This window comes from Triticum dicoccoides, chromosome 7B, assembly GCF_002162155.2.
Source record: "Triticum dicoccoides isolate Atlit2015 ecotype Zavitan chromosome 7B, WEW_v2.0, whole genome shotgun sequence".
Classification (NCBI taxonomy): Eukaryota; Viridiplantae; Streptophyta; class Magnoliopsida; order Poales; family Poaceae; genus Triticum; species Triticum dicoccoides.
The window spans coordinates 99603196-99624893 of record NC_041393.1 but is presented as its reverse complement, the minus strand read 5'-3'; the positions used below and the strand labels follow the sequence as shown (position 1 = coordinate 99624893).

At 46.0% G+C, this 21698-nt stretch overlaps 2 protein-coding genes and 1 long non-coding RNA gene across 13 annotated transcripts; 2 read left to right on the top strand and 1 right to left on the bottom strand.

The window, feature by feature from the left end:
* Positions 1-657: 657 nt before the first annotated feature.
* LOC119335587 lies at positions 658-9059 on the bottom strand. Of its 11 annotated transcripts, XR_005161929.1 has the most exons (14): positions 8602-9055; positions 8445-8507; positions 7835-8228; positions 7502-7685; positions 7237-7399; positions 6988-7109; positions 6422-6477; positions 6146-6213; positions 5204-5414; positions 4470-4590; positions 4139-4386; positions 3975-4049; positions 2205-2311; positions 658-1254 (listed from the first exon to the last, which is right to left on the bottom strand). It is a non-coding gene; the product is annotated as an uncharacterized LOC119335587 (long non-coding RNA). The 11 variants fall into 11 exon arrangements; XR_005161928.1 differs by adding an exon at positions 3318-3341 and having other exon boundaries at positions 4139-5414; positions 8602-9058; XR_005161930.1 differs by having other exon boundaries at positions 658-1005; positions 1206-1254; positions 4139-5414; positions 8602-9057.
* A 2343-nt stretch (positions 9060-11402) lies between these two features.
* Positions 11403-13012, top strand: LOC119341804 (pentatricopeptide repeat-containing protein At3g29230-like). Its single transcript, XM_037613658.1, has one exon. It carries the CDS (start codon positions 11409-11411, stop codon positions 12810-12812), a length of 1404 nt encoding a protein of 467 aa, XP_037469555.1. The 5' UTR covers positions 11403-11408; the 3' UTR covers positions 12813-13012.
* Positions 13013-16809: 3797 nt separating this feature from the next.
* Positions 16810-18455, top strand: LOC119335203 (12-oxophytodienoate reductase 1-like). The gene is made up of 2 exons (XM_037607366.1): positions 16810-17220; positions 17527-18455. Exons 1-2 carry the CDS (start codon positions 16881-16883, stop codon positions 18291-18293), a joined length of 1107 nt encoding a protein of 368 aa, XP_037463263.1. The 5' UTR covers positions 16810-16880; the 3' UTR covers positions 18294-18455.
* The last annotated feature ends 3243 nt before the right edge of the window (positions 18456-21698 follow it).

Below are 21698 nucleotides of genomic sequence, written 5' to 3'. Positions count from 1 at the left end.
TATAAATCAATAGTTGCACGCAAGTCTACAGTCCCGTTTGAACACACGCATTTGAGAAATCCTCTTCTTTTCTAAAGCAGCAATGAAGCACCTGTTTTTAAAGGGGGCTCTATTTTTCATTATAATTCTCAGAAAAAATATTGTGATTTAGACATAGCATTTAGTTTTTGCAGGTCTTTTTTATTTCTCTCTTTCCCCTTCTTTTCCTATTTTTCTCTTTCTCTTTCCTTCTTATTATGGGACACCGGCTTCCCACTTTCCCTCCTTTATTTTCTCTCTTTCCTTTCATATTATGGCTTCCCACTTTCCTATTTTTCCCTCTGAAACCTGAAATCCCCTTCTTGTTTCCTTCTTTATCTGTTGAATTTAGTCCTGCTCGTCCTTTAGTCCTTCCTTGCATGGCGGCCCCATAGTCCGTTCCTTTCCGAGGCTAAATTTGACCCGCACCTCACCCTCTATTCATTACTAAATCGGAATCACGCCTTGACGCGAGGGTGCCGGTCACAATGTTTTGGTCAAGCACGTAATGCTAAATCGGTAGTAATTCAGGTTTAGGATATGCTATTAAATTATGATCACTGAAAAGTTACTTCAGTTTCTTCTGAAGCTTCAAAAGATGCACTTCTCCAAAACATGTTCTGCATATTCTAATTCTGATAGATCCAAGTGCAAACTTGAACTTAGAAAATAATATCAGTTTGAAAACATCCAGGAGTGTAAGTTGACTAAAACGAATGTCAAATTTAGGTCGAAGCTACAAATTGTAGAATTCACAAAAAGATATCTAATGCATGAAATTGCTGAGCCAAAATATTTTGTTTCTGTGACCTAGAACCCGAATATGTCAACGACCTGGACTGTAAGTTATGTGGCGAACAGGCCTGAGACATGTCGAGCTCCATGATGCCGGCTGGCTGGCCACCAATCCAGGCGCTGCCACGAGCCCCTTCTCCATGTGGTCTCGCGTCAAAGAGGACAGGCAACGACAACGGCTGGCCACCAGATCTAGCGATGCCACGAGAAGTCAGCCTCTGCTTTACAGTACAAGAGAAATCGACACAGGAAAACTAAATAAACCAATAGGCAACTACACCTGAAAACCACACTTAACTACCCATTGTCAAAAAAAGTATGTGCCTAACCCTATATCCTAATAGTAATGCAACATCATGTAGGTTCATTAGAGCATTGATCATCATTCTTACTCCAGTATTCAACATCAACAATGTGTCTGCACTTACACTTGACATACCCCTGCAAGCAAATCAAACTTTAGCCCAATATAAGAGAGGCATAAAGCGCTGAAACTGTAATGCAAAAAAATAGTAGAAGTAGAAATAAAATAGGCGCAGAAATAATTTGAATGTAAATACAGAAATAAAGTAGAAGCATAAATAAACTGTACATGCAGTAATCAAACTAAGTAACTTATAGGCTGAACCAGAGAAACCGATACAGGAAAACTAAAAAAACTAATAGGCAACTACACCTGAAATGGCATGATCGCATTATAACAAGTACATGATCTGCTTAGGCTGGATCGGCAACATTCCAACCTATGTTTTTGAGGCGACGCTTCGCTATAAGGCGCTGGGGGGCGCCTTGACGCCTAGGCGCCTAAAGTGGACATATTTGCAAAGCGCTAGGGGGGCGCCTCGACGCCTAGGCGACGCCTTACAGACGCCTTAAAAACATAGATTCCAACTTAAATTTTTAGGCAAGGCGAGAAACTAAATCAACCATGTTGAAGATAAAGAAATCAGACTTGCAATCTACAAAACATCTTTGACACATAATCATAGGGAAGAAATGATGTTTTTGTTTTTACAGCCCCAGGGAACTAATATGGTCAGTACCAAATAGCAACAAACTCATCAACAGATAATATTCGCTTTTCTACATAACGTAGAAGTAGAACCATGAGAGATTTTCTGCATGAGGTAGAACCAGAAATTCAAGAGGCAACAAATGGCTTTGGATTTACTTTGAATCATCTGAATAAGTCATCGAATGAGAACAAAACCATATAACCATCATCTACAGCCCCCCTCCAAACCGAACATGTGCAATAGACTGCATAATCTTTTTTTTCCTCGAATCAGGATTGCCTACTCAACACACTCCAATCTTACAACATTGTGCAGCAAACAAAAAAAAAATATGTCAGGCAAGTCGAGCCCTTGCCCAGTGACACGGAGGCATACCTCGATGAGAGAAAAATTGCACAGAACAGCCACACACTATTGTTCCATAGACTTATTTTTGTGGTGGTTGCAAACTTGAGTCCTTTGCTGAACCTCTTGTATATAGTCTGTAAATCGGAGAACCCAAAGACCTCATTGAGCAGTTTAGATAAAATTGCATTGGTACAGGCAATACCTAACATACACTCTGCAGAGTGGTAGTAAGTTAGAGATATCAGCACAGTTAATCGTGTACATTATCAAGCACCGATAGGACTTCTATTAATATTAGAATCACTTCCACAATGAAAAGAATCGACACTTATATTATTGTAAGCAAAATGAACAAATGTAGGAACTCATAATTAGTAGCAAAAGCAAGCTACTATGACCAACAATGATAGAAGTCATCAAGCTCTTTATGATATTTTCTACTTCAGATTGCAAGTGGCATTAAATGAGTACGCAAAACGGAATATAAAAATAAAAAGGGTCAAGGTACTTCTGACAGAACTCCTCTCAGCATTATTTTGGTATATAACTCAAGCCTTGCATCAACTAATCTAGCATGGTAGCTTTTTCTTCCCAATATATGTAGGTAACTGCTAGTTAATCACAAGTCCAACTAATTTAGCAAACCAAGCCATGAATGGGAGCAAGCATCACCTTTGTAGAGACCAAACATTGGAACATCTTTGTAGAGATAGACCAAAATAATTCTCCTATTAAGTTCTTTGATTTGCATCTATCATCGTTATAAATATGGTGTTAGCTGAGGCAATTCTTTTCCTTACGCTGACTTTGGTAAGTCCAGACAATTATTCCCTTCTAATTCATATAAGTTCTCATTCAAACATTTGTGTAATTGAACTACTGTTCTATCTTCAAACAACACACTTCCTGAAGTTGCAATTATAAAAGCACTTGCACCAGAAGTGAACATTGGCAAGCATGGCAAAGCTGACATATAATTTAAATCAAACACTCCCATATCTATTGTATAAATTAGTGAATTTGATAACATCACAGAAATATATTATCAAATCTAAGAGTGTACTACATTTGAAAGCATGATTTCATGATAAGAGAAGTGAACAAAATGAATGAAAGAGAGGTAAAGAAATTTGAGTAAACCTTCCCCTCAACACATCCATCTCCCTGAAATTAGCCCCAAAGAGTTGGTTCAACAGGGTACTCTTTCTTGCTCAAAATAAAAAGTATGATTAATCTGATGCCAACTAAATTCTGAAGTACGTCCTGTCTATTTGTGCTAAAAGGGCAGGAAGTCCACAACTCACACATATCATCGAAGAATAAATGTTTAATTTCAGTATTAGACTATCGGTCAAATAATGAAAATACGCATTTTACAGTTAATATCAGAGAAACTAACAAATAATCCCCAAGAGAAAGGATATATAGTGCATTTATAATTAATTGTTCATCAGTGGACTTTGATTCTTAGATGTCACTCATGTCAGCAAGTGAAGGGCTCCAAAATAGATATGCACGAATACAATACTTCTACTATTTTTCTCATGTATGTACGCCAATGCTTAAGTACTAATTTTGTATACCACAGATTCATTTGTATGATACAGGGTTCATCTGTGTGCCATATCATCTTGATACATAGTCTTAACTAAACTTTGTGTGGCCCATACATTTTTTGGTCTGGGTCTCGCTAAAAATAGGATTTCATCTCTCCTTTTTCTCATGCATTCACATAAGAAGAACACATGCAGTCAAGGAGTTGATAGGCAGTTATTGAGTACAAAAATTTTTACTAACCTTAATTCGGGCATATATCGGGTTCCCAGTTGTAGGCACAGTCAGCTTGTACGATTTATCCACCCTGAACTCGAGCTGCAGCAGATCAAAATGCAGAGCATGTATAAAAGCAAGAAAGCGTCAAGAGGAATCATACAACCTGTCGACAAATAACACATACGCACCTTGTCGTCCGGGGAACGGACGACCAGATTAACACCGGCAAGCACGGGAAGGCCGTCATAGCTGCCACTGATGGCATGGTCCTGCTAAATGACGGCCACCATCCTCCCGAAGGCGTCGGCCAGGATGGCCTTCCCGTCTTTGTACCCGGTCCCCGCTGTCGACAGCTTGAGGTCCCTGGCGACGTAGAGCGTCCTAGCCCCACGGTCGACACACGGGGCATTGGCCATAGGTCGACGCAGCCACCAGCCTGTCGGGCAGCGCAACAACCGACCACCTTGAGCACCAGCGTCGGCACCATCATCTCCGCGGCCTGAATTGATGCGGCACTACCTTTGTCTTTGATGCAGTAGTCGTGGTCACTGCAACAGGCGCCGCAGATATCTCAAACTCCTCGTTCGTCTATGGCCGGCGCTCCTCTTTCTGAACCCCGAGGAACGGCGACGGTGCAAGCCTGAGTTGAAAAAGACCCGTGTACAGATCAAAACATATGACCTGGTGCAACTAATTCAGCAGAACATCTTAAAATTCAACACATTTTTAAGCAGCCATGATTATTCCACTTAATTTGAGGTTGCATCAATATTCTCCATGAAAGTGGAAAGTGCAATTTTCAAAGCAACTTGAGGGACTTTCAGATCATATAGAGCATATCCAGAGAGTCTCTCTTGACTCTGCATCCTCAAGGTTCGAATGTATTTTTGATACCACAAAACTTGTTCTCATTCTGAAACAGAGCATTCATTGTGTATAAGTTTCAGTGGCGATTATCTACTTTATAAGTTCCATTGCATTTTAAAGTTAGAATAGGTGCACCACACCCCGTGAAATTTAAACATGATCACTTTAGGAAATGTGTAGCTATTATCATGGTCCAAACTCGTAATATTCATCTAGGTGAAGCCTTGAACATGCTGCTAGCCAACAGAAAACTACTACGATCACTAAAACCAATCAGATCAACCTAATTTGTGAGAATTGACAAAGAGTATAGTGGTGGAAAAGCACACCTGATTAAGTCGTTTTTACATCAAGAATACAACAATGGTTAACCAGACATAGCTTACCTTCCAGACATGTGTGTCAACGGGAATAACCTAATTCTTATCAAGAGAGAACAGAGCAATGCAGGCTGCAACTTTTGGACCAATGCCTGGCAGGGTACAAAGACCATCGATTACCTCCGGAAGTTCCCGGTCACGCAATAAGGCAAGCCATTTTGCGCCTCCACCAGGCTTGGCCATCAATTCTTTAGCAGTGTCAACAACATACTTTGCCCTGCTCATTCAAAGGCACACAAAACATTTGCTCAAATCAGTTTAGTACAAAATATCTAGTAATGATGCATAAATAACAGATACTCATAACTGAGATATGATTCAGACAATCTATCCAAAATATCTAGTAAAAGAAGAAATGAAGAAATAAAAAACATTAGCTATTGACTGATCTTGGAAAATGAAGAGATCGCAAACGGTGGTAAGAGCCTTTTGAAATCATTTACAATAAAAAAAGAATATATAACTACTGCATTTCCTAACAATATATGGGGGTCCTATAATCATGTAAATACTTTGAATTACTATACCTAGGAGATGAGAAAATTAATAACATCTTTATATCATGAAAGGAAGATGCACAGGTACATGGTCAAATGTTAGGATGCCAGTACAACCACTTCCATAAGAAAACTGGCAAAAGTCGATTCATAAGCAGTAAAGATCAGAACATTAGTGTAAATTATATACATCATGGATTAAACCAGGTTATATAAGGAGGAAAAAATTACGGGCACGGGGCACAACACATAAATGCATTGAGTTCAAATAGATAAGAATTGCGACAAATGTTACCTGTGATAAAGCTAACAAAAGAAAGCAATCTGAAACACTAACAATATAGCCTAAAGGATTATTTTTTAGCTTAATAGCTTGTGCTTGCAATAGACATAATCAATTTAAAACAACAGTCACATCACATCATAGGAGAGCTTTTAGGAAATGATTTACCTCAGATGAAGGATTGAACCCTTTTTTCTCTTAGTTGATAGATGGAACCATTTTGCTCCAATCAACCTCTGCGCCACAGAAAGCAATCTAAACCAAGTGCCATTTGGTCTTCCAGCAATATAAGAATAACACTGGAGTCAAAACTTATTTTGCTAGTTGTGTTAAGAGTATAAGAATTTTAATATGAAGAATCAGTTCAGTTGTCTAGAATAGCACCAAGATAGAAAAAATGGTAAGAGGATTGAAAATTTGAATATTAATTGAAGAATCATTTACCTATGCATGACTACACCATCTTTATGTTGGCCTTGTTACAACATTTGCTTATTGTTCTGCACATGAAACAATTTATCAGAAAAAATGACTTTTTTTCCTCTATAAAATTTGTCTAAAGAAACTAAGAAAGTACACATAATATAAGCACACCCATATGTTTGTGTTGTCCCACAAATTTAACTAAGCAAAGCAATGAGTGGAGGAAGCTAAATTTCAATATAAGCCATACTACTATGCAACTGAACAGTACTCGAACTAAAAGATCTATGTGGATACAAATAAAAATAATACTCCCTCCGTCCAAAAATACTTGTCATTAAAATGGATAAAAAGGGATGTATCTAAAATTAAAATACGTCTAGATACATCTCCTTTTATCCATTTTGATGACAAGTATTTCCGGACGGAGGGAGTATATAGAATTGCAATCTAAGCCATACCACTACGCAAGTGAACAGTACTACTGGAACTAAAAGATCAATAATATATGGTAATGTTCCTCGGTGATTGCTAAAAAAAATTCTCAAATATGCAAGAGTGTTTCTACCGTCACTCTCAAGACATACATGATTTATTTTTGAATTCAGAGGATGTATGTAGGACGCATATGATCATGGTGACGCATATGGGAGCCTTCCTCCTCCATCACCTCATCACTCCCACCGTCGTCAAGGTTCAGATATACCATCTGCATTTCAAGGTTTGCGATCAGTCGGTCCAAAATAGTCCAAGTACAGGTCTTTCCTGAAGAATGACGCAACCATGCAGCAGCAGTATACTTAATGGTTTATCTAAACTGATAAAATGGCACTCACATCCAAATGCAACGTCTCCAGTCGGGGCACAACATCCAAGAAGCGGGCAAGTTGAAGAATTCCATTATCAGCATTTGGCTGTCTAGAGAAGACAATTAATTGACAAGTCATATGCCGCAAGTGCATAAACGTGCCATGTGGTCTTGGTTGTCAGATTCTGCAACTGAAACATGACAAGGACAAATAAAATGACTTTAAAACCCAGTTTCAAGAACTATAATGTACGCAAACAAGAATGAATGAGTAAATAAATACACCAGGTAACCTGTTCATATCCATGTTTATAAGCTTCCATAATTAGTATCTTCACTGGCCAGTCTTCTGCTGCCTCTGAACATTATCGTAGCCTTCTCTTGAGCACCCATGAAGTACTATAGGGATCTCTTGTCCCTCCTACTCAAAATGAGCAAAGATCTGCAGCATGATACTCAACCATCTAAACATTCATTCTGTCAATTAGTAAATGTCAAAGTTAGTCAAGTTAGCATGGTAACTGGTATACTTAAATTAGTTACCCCAAAGCACCGATGATATCTAAGTCCTCAAGTGCGGAACAGTTTGCTAGAAAATCTTCTAAGTACTGTAATGCCATATATACCTGAGTGTGTCCTTATAGAAACAGCGGCGAGAAACACCCAAGGCCTCAAGGCGAAAGTGATGAACATGAACTTCTTCAGAGGGTGAATAAGTTTCTTCGGGTCAAAAGCTATGATCTTTGCTTTGTTTTCGATGAAGCGGCAAACTAATCCACAGGTCAAGATGATCAAACTGCTCTTTGTGCAAGCCACACCTGATGCATAACTTATCAATACCTATCACACTATGTCATTGAATAACCCAATTTACAGCCTCAAGGAACTTGGCTCCTTTGATTTTGAGAAAATCATCAACAGATTGTTCGTCAGTGCGATAATCCAGATCACCAGGGCCACGAAAACACAGATTATAGTGGAAAGTCCAGAGCATTTTCCAAGTTCAACAGGTCGAATCTCCTGTGACAAGAAAGAGCCTGAATTTTTAGTCGGGCTGAACATTAACTAAAACTAACTGGTAGAAAATCGATAGCCACTAATTACTCAAATCAAAACACACAATGACCTGAAAGTACGTACAAGAGAAATCAGACCAGATGCAGATTTCTATAGCCAGCACGGCTGCAGTAGGCCGGTGGTCAGAAGATGGGAGGATGGATGGATGGATGGACTTACGATTCTGTCGAGCTCCCGGGTCTTGCGCATCAGCTCCTCCTTGAGCCGGCTGTTCTCCTCAAGCTGCGGTGGCGTGGGAGGGGGAGAATGGATGAGTAAGTGAGTGATATTGGCAGGGGTGAGAAACAGAGATGGGCGAAGGGAGGGGGGAGGTGACCTGGTGGCGGATGGTGGCCTCGACGGCGCGCGTGACCTGGAAGAGGTTGCTGGTGCCGGCGGCGGCGTCGGAGTCCTGGCACGCGGCGGCCAGCTCGTCGGCGTCGGCCATGGCGCGGCGATGGCGATGCGGGTGGGATACGGGGAGGAGATGGGAGCGCGGCGAGGGAGGCGGAACCCTAGGGAGGGGAGGCGGCTCCTCCAGTGGCTGGCCGCGCTGCTGGTGGAGACGAGACGGGAGTGGGGGAGGGAGGGGATTCACTCTCTCTCTCTCTCTCTCTGTCCAGAGGAGGTGGCGGACCCTCCCTCCGCTGCTGCTCATCGTCGTTGGGGAGGGAGGAGGGGGCTTTGTTGTGGTGGATCTGGACACCGACGGCGTGTGGAGGCGGGTGGCGGCGACGGCGATGTGGCTGCGGGAGGCGGGGGGGGAGAGGAGGCGCGCGGGAGGGAGGGAGGCGGCTGCGGGAGGAAGGGAGAGAGGAGGAGGCGGCTAGGTCTCCGCCACAGGAGCGCCCCCTTTTATACCCCTGTACGCAGAATGACCAAAATATCCCGGTGGGGGCATGGTATTTACATTTTAGTGCCATTACTATTCATTCCAGCGGTGTCCATCTCAGATCCGACGGCGCAGGTCATCTGAGAGATTGATCCGACGGCCCAGATCCGATCAAGCAACCAGATCCGACGGCCAGGAATGCCAAATGGCTGTGGTGCGGGATGAGGAGCTTCTATTCTTATCTGTGGATTCTTTATGTGTCTTTTTTATTTCGTGACAACTCGTGGGCTATATAAATTAATAAGATATCATGTAAAAAAGCAATATGGGACTATTAAATGCATAACAAACCTTAAAGTTAATTAACATAGGAGCTAGCCTAGTTGGTTGTGGCCTTAGTGAGGCAGTAGCAGGTTATGTGTTCGATTCTCACTCTGACTGAATTTTTTTCTGTGATTTATTTTTCGAACCCCGGCCGTGGGCCAGTACGTCTGTGCTGTACACGAAGGGAAGGCCCAGAGCAGCGGTTTTTCGAAGCCCAGGAGCAGGCCATGGGCCAGTACGTTTGTGACGTATAGGAAGGAAAGGCCCAGAGCAGCGGTAGCATATATAAAAAGGCAGCGCTAGCGTATGTCAGTTGTTTTTTGTAAAAAATTAGTATCACCTTGGATAGTAAAAAATCTACAAAAATAATATGGGTGAACGGATGAAAAAAATTAGCGAAACACACCTTGCTTTATTAGTAGGTATAGATTTGACACGTTATAATAAAAAAATCGCATCAGGCGATCGGAGGAGGCGACGGATCGCCTGACCGGGATCCCTTGCGCGCCGCCGGTTCCCTCTCTCTCCGTCAGCCGCTCCGGCGGCGGGAGGGAGGGGGAACCCCGGGTCTGTTCTCTAGGTGGATGTGCGGTAGGGTTAGGGTTGAGGGAGACGCTGCCGACGCCGTTGCGGTGGTGTCGCGTCGGAATAAGTTTCTCCGGGCTCCGTTCGCGGTCAGGCGAGGCTTTTGCCTTCGTCTAGGAGCCAGCGGTGTTGGGGATCCCCGGATCTCGTCGAGGTCGCGGGCTATGGTGGTTGGAGGTCCATCGGCACTGGCCGTTTGGATCCTCAGTTGGGCGATGGATGCAGGGAGACGAAGACCTTTCTTCTTCCTTATTGGTATGATTTGCTGCTGTTGTTCTTCTCCTTCCTCTGCGCTGATGCTGGTGGGAGATCCTGCTTTGTCCGGGCGAATGGCCCGGCCGCGGTGCTGGACCGGTCGGATGACTCGAGTTCTCTTCCTTTCGGAAGGGACACTTTTCGCGGTACCCAAAGCCAAAGATGGCGACGGCTGTTGCAGGTGTGTTGGATTGATGTCCATGCCCTCTCAGCGATGGTGTCAAGAAAGGAGGAAGCAGCGTGGCGGCAATTGTACCGTGGTCGAAGATGATGACCTGTTTACGATTGGTTGCAGATCCTTCTGCTGCAGGGGTCTTCTCTCAAGATTCAGGGATAATGACACAGGGCTCCGGAGATCTTTTTGTATTATGGTTGTCTTAGGGTACTCTAGGTGTTCATGGTCCTTTGTGTTTGCGTTTCAGTGTGTTTGTAAGAGTCAACTTTGTACTGATTCGTAATTTGAATGAAGAATTTCTCAAAAAAAAAAAGATTTGACACGTTTTCGTCCTCCTTAATTATTTCCTAGCAGGCTATTAAATAACCACATCACAACACATTTCGTTGACCCAGATCGAGCCTAAATGGTCGTCGCCCGATAGATGGAAGCCATCCCTACATTTTCGATGAAACATTGTCAGAGGGTGAGGTGCTCCTGTCATTTCGTTGAGAAGAAGAGACTTGGCCTTTTGTAAGAAAAAATAAGCCGAAACCACACAACATTTAGGCCTGGTTAGAGGGTAACCATGCAAAAACCCAAGTGACCTGTAATTTGCTTGCATTTTCGTAGTCAATTGCTTCAGAAGTGTTCGTATTTTTTTGGGACCCCAATCGCAACAAGGGCTGAATTCAGTGTGTCTTTGATGATTGCAATGGATCAATGCAAATTGCAAAGTCACGAAAGCATTTAGCTGCGTAATTTTTCACAATGCCGAATTTGACAAAACTTGCTGCACAAACCGAAGCGGCCTGCCTAGTGCTTGAGTATCAACCTGAGAATTCATTTTTTTTTCTGTTTGAAACAAGAACCTGAGAATTCTGAATTGCGCTGAAGTTACACTGTGTGACGGCTTGGGAAACGGCAGTCAGAGGGCGGCTAATGGAAATTCAGTTTCCTGCTAAAAAGGAGAGAAGATACAGCGGATGCAGGCATGCAGCCGAGGACGCTTCCGCGCGGCCGCGCCGCCGTCCTGCGCGCGGTCACGGGATGCCGCGGCCGCCGCGAAGAGCAGGCCCTCCACTGCCTCGTCTGCAAGCTCGGCCTCGCCTCCGACGTCGTGCTGGCGACAGCCTTGCTCGTCCGCTACGGCAAGCGCGGCCTCCTGGGTCCCGCCCAGCGGCTGTTCGACGAAATGCGGCGCAGGGACGCGGTCGCCTTCAACGCCATGCTGGCCGCGCTCGGCGCCTCGGGGAGGGCGGCCGACGCGCGGAGGCTGTTCGACCGAATGCCGGAGCGGGACAGAACCCCCGCCTCGTGGAACACCCTGCTCACGTGCTACTGCAGGGCCGGCGACCTCGCCTCCGCCAGGACGGTCTTCGAGGCGAGCCTCCGCGCGGCGACGAGCAGCGTCGTGTCGTGGAACGCGATGGTCGACGGATACTGCAAGGCCGGACGGATGGACGCTGCACGGGAGCTGTTCGACCGTATGGGCTCCTCGCTGCGGGACGTCATCACGTACAACACGATGATGGCCGGGTATTTGCGCCGGGGAGACCCAGCCGCCGCCATCGCGATGTTCCGCCGGCTGGCGCGGGAGGAGGAGCAAACGCTGAGGCCCACCGCGGTCACCATCGCCACCGTGGTGACGGCTTGCACGCAGGTGGGAGACTTCGCCTTTGGCCGGGCGGTCCATCTCTCCACCCGGCAGCTGCTGGGGACAAGCACCGACGCCGTGCTGAGCAACGCCCTCATGGACATGTACTTCAAGTGCGGGAGCGTGGACCGCGCGCTCGAGGTCTTCAGCACCATGCCCGGCGCGCCCAACCTCTTCTGCTGGAACACGGTGATCGCGGGGCTAGGCAGGAACGGCCGCGGCGAGGACGCCGTCAGGGCGTTCCGCGACATGGTGCAGACGAGCAAGAAAATAAACGCGGTCAAGCCGGACTCGGTAACATTCGTGGCACTCCTGTCGGCGTGCAGCCACTCGGGCCTGGTGCGCGAGGGCCGGGAGCTCTTCGCCGAGATGCTGCCGGCCCACGGGGTGGCTCCCGGGGCGGAGCACTACGGCTGCATGGTGGACCTGCTGTGCCGCGCGGGGCTGCTCGGCGAGGCCGTGCAGCTCGTGCGGACGATGCCCGTCCGGCCCAACGCCAAGGTCCTGGGGTGCCTGCTGCTCCACGCGCGCAGCTCGGGGGATGGCGTCACGGCGAGCGAGTGGGCGGCGAGGCGGATCGTGGAGCTGGACGTCCGTGACGGCGCCGCGTACGGCCTGTCCAACCTCTACGCGTCGCTGCAGAGGTGGGATCACGTCGAGAGGCACCGGAGCGCGGCCGTGGCGAGCGGCAAGGAGCCTGGCCGGACCAGCTACGATCCGCAGATTCCGCACGTACGCTAGTTCGAGCCTTCGAGGCACCGACTCGTACGGTTTGTGCAAGCACGACACACACCTGCACACACACTGCGCCACACGACGACAGCAGTGACAGTGAGGCCCCACGTCTGCAGTGACGTTAGCGCGATGTAAGCACGTGCGATGGCACTCAACGGATGCGAAGGTCAGAGAACCTTCCCGTGTCTTCTTACGCCTGGGGCAAAAGTGACAATTTGGCTCTATATGTGCAAAAAGAAAAGAAAAAATGCACGTGCTGATTGGAAAAAAAATACCACTCAAAATAAAGTTGTACTGCATCGACGACACTTATTTTGCGACGGAGCGAGTAGCAACGGAAAAAGAATTTTTAAGTGATCATTTTGTCTTATGAACATTTTTTTCTTCATAAATTTTCAATCTATTCATGATTATTCATCACAGTACAAAGAACATCGGGTAACAAAAGTTACAACTAGATCCATAAACCATCTAATGACGACAACAAACACTAGAGCGAGCCGAAGGCACATCGTTATCATCACGCCTCCCTCACTGGAGCCGAAACAATATTATTGTACTATACTGTCGGAAAGTCGCCGTGCTAAGAACCCATAGGACTAGTGCAGTAGAGCAACCATTGCCAATGAAGAGATTTGTGGATCAGAAGAATGAAGCATGTAAACACACGAACAAAACTGGATCCAAACATACCCACCAAAGACCAGCACCGACCAAATCCTGTGAGATCCGACGGAGAGACACCTCCCAACAAAGACGGTAAACTAATAAGAACGAGCCAATGGAGGGCCAAGGTCATCCGCACCTCCATGGCCTCAAGGCCATCAGAGACGTGGTGGACCGAAGGCGAGGTCGACAACAGGAGGAGGAAACATAATCGCCTCAGAGTCTTCTCTTGGTGAGGAGGAAAGATATTATTTTGTCATATACACATCTAGTGTATATACCTGACAATGGTTACATGGTGTAATATAACCCGTGATGTCTTAAAAGTCTAAACACTCTCGTTGCATAAACTAGATGATGCCCCGCAAGTTGCTGCAGGAACTTTGTTAAAGAAAAAGAATAAATAGTTGCTATGAAACAACTAAATCTAATAGATAGCAAATGTAAGTTCAGAAAACAATAAAAAAATATGAAGCATATATACTGCCAATACAAAATGTAACTGAAAAAACAACTTAAGAGTAACATCCATGAACTGATGGTGTGGAAGAGCTATATGCATAGACCAATTAATGCAAAAAAATGTACTCCTTCCCTTTCAAAATAAGTACCGCGATACACTCTCTCCATTTCAAAATAAGTATCACGATACTTATTGTGAAACAAAGGGAGTAACTTGTAACTACATACTCCCTCCGTGGAAGAGAATTTGTGGCAGGGGTGCCATACACCCCTATTTGAATATAGCACTAAAAAATATATTAGGAAATTTAAAGAAATTGAAATTTTAGGATATGTAACCTGAGTGCCCATTGTACAAACGTGTTCAGTTTCGTGAGAAATGGGTGTCCATGGTAATGTCAATAAAAAAGACAAAAAAACATATGCGTAAAAAAATGGGGTGTAACGTATGTCGGTCCGTAATTCTTGCGCCGTGGATACCATGGGCACCCATTTTCCACGGAAATGAACACGGGTGTACAATTTGCACTCATGTTTCGTATCCCAAAAATTCATTTTTTAAATTCCTGATATGTTTTTAATACTATACATATATATATATATATATATATATATATATATATATATATATATATATATATATATATATATATATATATATATGAGTGTGTGGCACCCGGTATACGGAGCAAAATGAGTGAACTTATAATTTAAAAGACGTCTATATACATCTGAATGTAGTCTTTAAAGTAAAATCTCTAAAAAAAACTTATATTTAGAAAAGGAGGAAGTACATGGCATCTTTGCATATCTAGAAAAAGAAAAAAGTATACATAACCCCCTAAAGTATCACGTTTCGGCCACATCACCCCCTCACCTCTAAAACTAGAATCTTAATCCCCTGAAGTTTCTAAAGCCGGACAAAACACCCCCTAAGCCTGTTTTAAGCGGTTTCTGTTGGCGGTATTGTCTATCTGGCAGTCAAAGACCAGTCAATGGCTATGCGCAGCCGTGGAGGCGGCACAGGGCGTCGTGGAGTCGTCGTTCGGCTCACCAGCCAAGGGCCGGCCTCGAGAGTACGTGCCCTCGCGGAGCCCCGGTGCAGGAACTGGTTGCAGAAGCAGGTGGCAGTTAGTAATCCTCGACGAGTGGCTCCTGATGATGCTAGCCGCGTCTTCGCCGGCGAGGGGGATTGCCATCTACGACAGCGGCGAGGGCGGGGGTTTGCGCTTGGACAATTCATTGATGGCGGTATAAACTGGCGCGCGGTCGGGGGCAAGGTGCACTGCGGCGACCTTCAGCCACTCCGATCCCAGGTCTGGCTGCGGAGCAAGGCCGAGAGGACCATGTGCGGCACCAGTGGCGCTGGCCACGGCGTCAAACTCCAGCACCGATGCGACACGCGGGTTCTCATGTGTATTTCCAGCCGAAGCGATCGAATCGATCAGCTTCCGTGTACGTGTGCGTCTAGCTGGTTGAATTGATCAGTTAGCTAGTTCACGCAGGTGAATTCTCCAGGCAACCAAAGCCAACTTTGGGTACGCACTTATACGGATAACAGCACCTGCCTGTTAGGCATCGGGAAACGCTAGTCGAAACGTATGCGATGAGTTGGGCCTATGCTAACAGCGGCCACCGGCGCGGCATTGTCCGTCAACACGGGCAACCTCGTGAACCTCGGCGACGTGGAGTTGGGGTGTGAGCCCAAGCTGGTGATCACCAGTTCACGACCTACGTCGGGCTGAACCGGTGGCATGTCGTCGGCGTCATCCATGAGACGGGGTCACACAATGCCGCACCCATTTTACACCGCAAGAACATTCTACTCTTCATCGTATCCGACAAGATCGACGAGGCCTGACTGCAGCGCGCCGAGACGCTGCTCCGCCTGCACATCGCTTGTGGCGAAGCACACCACTACGCGTGCATGAAGCCTCTAAGGGCACCACGTCATCTATAGTGAGCTGCTGCTACGGGCGCCCCAACGCCGGCCCGACGGTGGACAAGGATTCAAGGAGATGCTGGACAGGTCCTCCCTCGAGACATAGAAGGCACTGAACACGTAAACGTACGGTATATAGGCGGAGCCAGGTGTCCACGTCAGCAAAACCACCTGTGGAAACAGCTTAAGATGATCTGGGGGTGTTTTGTCCGGTTTTAGAAAGTTCAGGGGATTAAGAGTCTGGTTTTAGAGTTGAGGGGGTGATGTGGCTGAAACGTGGTACTTTTGGGGGTTATGTATATTTTTTTCCTAGAAAAATAGATAGTGGGTTGTAACATACAGGATGTCCCCCTGAGTTCACCTTTCTTTTTCTTAGTTATACTCCCTCCGTTCCGAATTACTTGTCTTAGATTTGTCTAGATACGGATGTATCTAGCACTAAAATAAGTGTATCTAGCATTAAAATGAGTCTAGATATATCCGTATCTAGACAAATCCAAGACAAATAATTCGGAACGGATGGAGTAAATGATCTAGTACAAGCAAAAAGTCTTGCTATGCGTGCGATTTCATTTTCGTGAAGTAGGAGTACACGCTAACAAAAGCCGCAAAAAACAAAGAAAAAAGGCACTAGTCCAGGATACCTGCTGATGAATCAGCATTGGCACCGAGATGTCGGTACTACCTTTCTATACTACTAACCACACATTCGATTGGTGTGCAAATGGAACACGACCACATACAATGCATCTCGCTCATGCTGCGTGGTTCACACAGGCTGACGGAGAGGGTGACGAGGGAAATGGGAACAGACAGGCTGGTCAAACAAAGACGACAACGCCACTACACGGCCACACGGGAGGAAGGTGTCCAATCACCAGCACCTATAAATACACAGCCAGGCCCTCAGCCTGATCCAGCCACAGACACACAGAAACAGAGCTCAGCGCAAGGTTTACCGATCCTTCTGCAATTTGCGTAGCATCCAGTTCACGGCGAGAAAGATGGTGGCCAAGGAGGCGATCCCCCTGCTGACGCCGCACAGGATGGGCCGGTTCGAGCTCTCCCACCGGGTGGTGCTCGCGCCGCTCACGCGCTGCCGCTCCTACGCCAACGTGCCGCAGCCGCACGCGGCGCTGTACTACTCGCAGCGGGCGACGGAGGGCGGCCTGCTCATCGCGGAGGCCACCGGCGTCTCCGCCACCGCGCAGGGGTACCCGGAGACCCCCGGCATCTGGACGCAGCAGCATGTCGACGCCTGGAAGCCCATCGTTGACGCCGTCCACCGCAAGGGCGCTCTCTTCTTCTGCCAGATTTGGCACGTCGGAAGGGTCTCCACCAACGGTAAGTCAGGAATCCGGACGTGCTATTTTTCTGAGAGAGAAGAATCCATGCTATTGTCTTGTGTGTTGATAAACCGTACCATAACAAATTTGCTGACGCTGCGATTTATTTCTTGTCATTATCAATTTATTATCATCCGCTCCGTTTGTAATTGTAACACAAAGAAAACAATTTACTTGATCCTTTCCTAAGCAATTAGGCAGTTAGGCATCCATGTTATTTTGTGTTGGTAACCTATTTGATCCCAATGATTGATTAACCGTTACTTATCTTGCTCTCTCTTTATTTATATTTGAACCACAACAGATTTTCAACCGGACGGACAGGCGCCGATCTCCAGCACTGACCAACAGATAACGCCTGATGCCGAGTCCGGCATGGTCTACTCCAAGCCCCGGCAGCTTCAAACGGACGAGATACCGCTGATCGTCGATGACTTTAGACGCGCTGCCCGGAATGCCATTGAGGCGGGGTTTGACGGCGTTGAGATCCACGGGGCACACGGGTACCTATTGGAGCAGTTCATGAAAGACAGCTCTAACGACCGCACCGACGAGTATGGTGGCAGTCTCAAAAACCGATGCCGCTTTGCGGTGGAGGTAATTGATGCTATTGTCCATGAGATTGGTGCAGATCGTGTAGGCATCAGGTTGTCTCCATTCGTGGACTACATGGACTGCTTCGACTCCGACCCACATGCACTCGGGATGTACATGGTACAACAGCTCAACAAGCATCAAGGATTTGTCTATTGCCATATGGTAGAGCCGCGGATGGCCATTGTGGATGGTCGCAGGCAGATACCTCACGGGCTCCTGCCCTTCAGGAAAGCATTCAACGGCACATTCATTGCCGCTGGAGGGTATGATCGAGAGGAAGGCAACAAAGTGGTGGCCGATGGCTATGCTGATCTTGTTGCTTACGGGAGGATCTTTCTGGCTAATCCAGATTTGCCTAAGAGATTCGAGCTCGACTCACCCTTGAACAAGTATGACCGCAACACTTTCTACACTCAAGATCCTGTCATTGGCTACACAGATTATCCTTTCCTTGAAGGCTCGAATGCCGAGTAGTTCACCCACCCGACTTGAATTAGTGATATGCTTGATTTTATGAAGTATGTGATGATTTATTCAATGTGTGTATGCACGGGGCATGTGCATTGTTATCCTTTCCACCAATAATTTACTTTTGTTCTCCCATCTAATACCAATATGTCAAGATATTATTTTTTCCATCAACAGTGACATCACTGTCTTCAACAACCCGTGAGACAAATTGTGAGTCCTTACCGGTTAGTTTTGTTTTTATGAGGAGGGGACTTCCCTATCCGGCCTATTCCTATAGCGACTTCAACCTGCAAGGACTATAACAAAGTTTGCGAAAATATCTCCTTTTAATTGGCAACTATCAAGTAGATCAGAAATGTTATGAGATTTTCATTATTTAAATTCAGTATAAGTTCAAGACATATTAGAGTTCTAACCATGTTTCAGCTTGTGATCAATCCATAGATACCAATCAAAAATAAATAGACACTAAAAAAGGAGTAAATGCTCAAACATCATTAACTAACTCCCTATCAATCTCGATTCATTTCAATATGAGGGCAAGAATTGAACCGATTCAATTAATTACAGTAGAATAATTACACAACAAAAGAGAAAAGGAAGGAGGTATTTGTTGGCAGTAGATGAGTTTTACTAAAACAAAATTGTGATTCTTTAGTTATTTACGTCGGTGCTCCTGCCCCGCTAGAGTTTATTGGGACACCAGCACAGCTCGTAGGCGTTGCTAGATCTAGTTTGCCTTGATTCCATTTTTGTTGTGCCATTGTAGGTAGGCGCTATGCTGACGTGGCGATGCAGGTAGGTAAACTTTGCGCACATTCCTGGTGTAAAAAAATAGTCATTTATTGATTCATTTGCTACTGGGACATCCGGTTACAACACGTCAAGTACGTCCATGTGGACGGGCACGTGATTCTTGAGTTCTTATACCGTTGTCGAGACCATGCCCACATCATGATGCCGGACATAACAGATAGACTTGTGCTGAGGCTGCCAGTTATAGTGTTAGAAGTAATGGGACTGGCCCATTAATAAAATCTGAAATCTTAAATGAGCCCATGTGTAAAATGGCAAGTGCTGCTGCTAAAGTTTAGTCCCACCTTGGAAGTTGAAGAAGAGTTGGACCTCTTTATATAGTGAGTTCTGTCCATCACTCTAAGTAAGTGATGTGTTGAGAAGAGAGAGGGAAGACCACACTCGCGCTCTCGCTTGCCTCGCCGGGGCGGGGCTGGGCGTACGTGCGACATGCGCGTGAATAGTCCGCCGAAATCTGGTCCGTTGCCTTGCAGGGGCGCGGCTTCCTTTTGTCGTTTTACCTTTATGTATTGGTAGACAAGTTAATGATTCCTTGTCCTGTAAGTAAAACCAAGTCGGTCTGGGATTGTGATCGCGAAACAATAGCGCCTCTGGTCCTAATATATATACTGCTATCGGCTGCGGCCAAGGACACACCGAAAACACCTAGGGTTTTACCTCATCTCCCAACTTGCGCCGCCATTATAGTCTACTTCATCCCTAACGCCGACGTGCATCGTTCATAATCTACTTCATCCCTAACGCCGGCGTGCATCGATGTGCGGGAGAGCAGGTCTCCGGAACCGTTCGTCCTTGTGATCCTGCACCGGGAGAGGACGAATTAGGTTTTCGGGAAGCGTTCTGGGCGACTGCTCAAGTTCATCATCACGGGTCGTCTTCCGTCCAAGTCGGGCGGTGCTACTCATCATTGTTAACAACAGATCATCGCCAACATCGTCATCAACACCGTCGCTGCTACTGCAACTACAGAATATTACGTCAATCGTGATCTGTTCATGTCTTTCTCTCAAGTTGCTATTATTGGTGCGATGCTACTGTACATGATTTGCTGCTCTTCTAGCTTGCTAGATTGTTGCATGCTAATCTCTGTCCTAGTCATTAATTATTTACTGGAATTAATCATGATCTTGCCTAATATTCCAACAATCCAAAAACTTAATTGTAGGCTATTTCTTGAGTTAACTATGGCTGGATTTGCTAATGCACTGAGGCCAGATAAGTTATCAAAAAGGCTTTCGCCCCGCTTTATATATAAAGCAAAGATCAACAACACCCGGTACAAACGCACGCCACCACCACCACCACCACACACACAAGGCAGGACCGCAGGATACATAGGCACTGAGCGCAACAAACACCACCCCTAGACACCACTACGAAGAGATGAAGCCGCATACAGTGAACCGTGGACTCCAAGGCGGCGCCTTCAGGAAGGATACCACACCGGAGCGCCGCCACCACCCAATTTGAGGATGAGAGTTTACCCCGGGGCCACACGACGGGCAGTGAGAGCCGCGACGACGCCTTCAAGAAAGGAATGAGCTTCGCCGTCGCCGGTCTGTCCGAAGATAGAGCAGGTTTTCACCCCGGCCAACACTCACCGCCACCGAACGCAACACCCCAGCTGTCACGCCGCCCACACGGTCATAGGCCGGATAAGTTTCCGATGTGCACTTTAAGAGGGGGCAGGTGAAGACGACGCTCTGGCTTACTGCTATGAAAGTTTTCCACGTTAGTGTTGGTGCTCCACAGGGAATATCTAACGAAGATCAGAGAAAATTCCAGGAAGCCAATACTATGTTTGTGGGATGCATTCTGAGTGTTCTCGCTGACCATCTGTGTGATGTGAACATGCACATAGATGACGGAAAGACATTGTGGGATGCACTGAATGCAAGATTTGGTGCAACGAATGCAGGCAGTGAACTGTACATCATGAAGAGTTTTCATGACTACAAGATGGTGAATAACCGTTCTGTGGTTGAACAAGTTCATGAGTTATGGTGCATTGTCAAGGAACTAGAACTCCTTAAGTGTGTTCTACCCAACAAATTCATGGCTGGGTGCATGATTGCAAAGTTGCCTCATTCATGGAGGTTTTTCGCCACAACTTTGAAACATAAGAGACAAGAGATATCAGTTGAAATTCTGACGCATCTCTTGATGTTGAATAAAAAGCTCGCGCTAAAGACACAACTGAGAAAGAATGTGAGGTTCAGCCCACCGCCAGTATAGTGCAAAGGTACCCACAGAACAAGAACAAAGGAAAGAACAAACCTGTTTTCAACAAGCCTACCAAGACTACTACCTTTAAGAAGAAGAAGTTTAACAAGGCTGAGCTAGAGTGCTACGGCTGTGGGAAGCCCGGACAATTTTCCAAGGAATGCCCTGAACATGCAGACCGCCGATGTCTACTACACAACTTGTTCTTGTAGACTCGTGTTGGGCCTCCTAGCTCAGAGTTTTGTAGGACAGTAGCAATTTTCCCTCAAGTGGATGACCTAAGATTTATCAATCCATGGAAGGTGTAGGATGAAGATGGTCTCTCTCAAACAACCATACAACCAAATAACATAGAGTCTCTTGTGTCCC

What these genes read in the sequence shown, in the direction of transcription:
- LOC119341804 (XM_037613658.1), top strand. Translation starts at nt 11,409, where the DNA reads ATGCAGCCGAGGACGCTTCCGCGCGGCCGCGCCGCCGTCCTGCGCGCG.
- LOC119335203 (XM_037607366.1), top strand. Translation starts at nt 16,881, where the DNA reads ATGGTGGCCAAGGAGGCGATCCCCCTGCTGACGCCGCACAGGATGGGC. An exon ending in CGGAAGGGTCTCCACCAACG is followed by an intron (nt 17,221 to 17,526) that starts GTAAGTCAGGAA and finishes GAACCACAACAG; the next exon opens with ATTTTCAACCGGACGGACAG.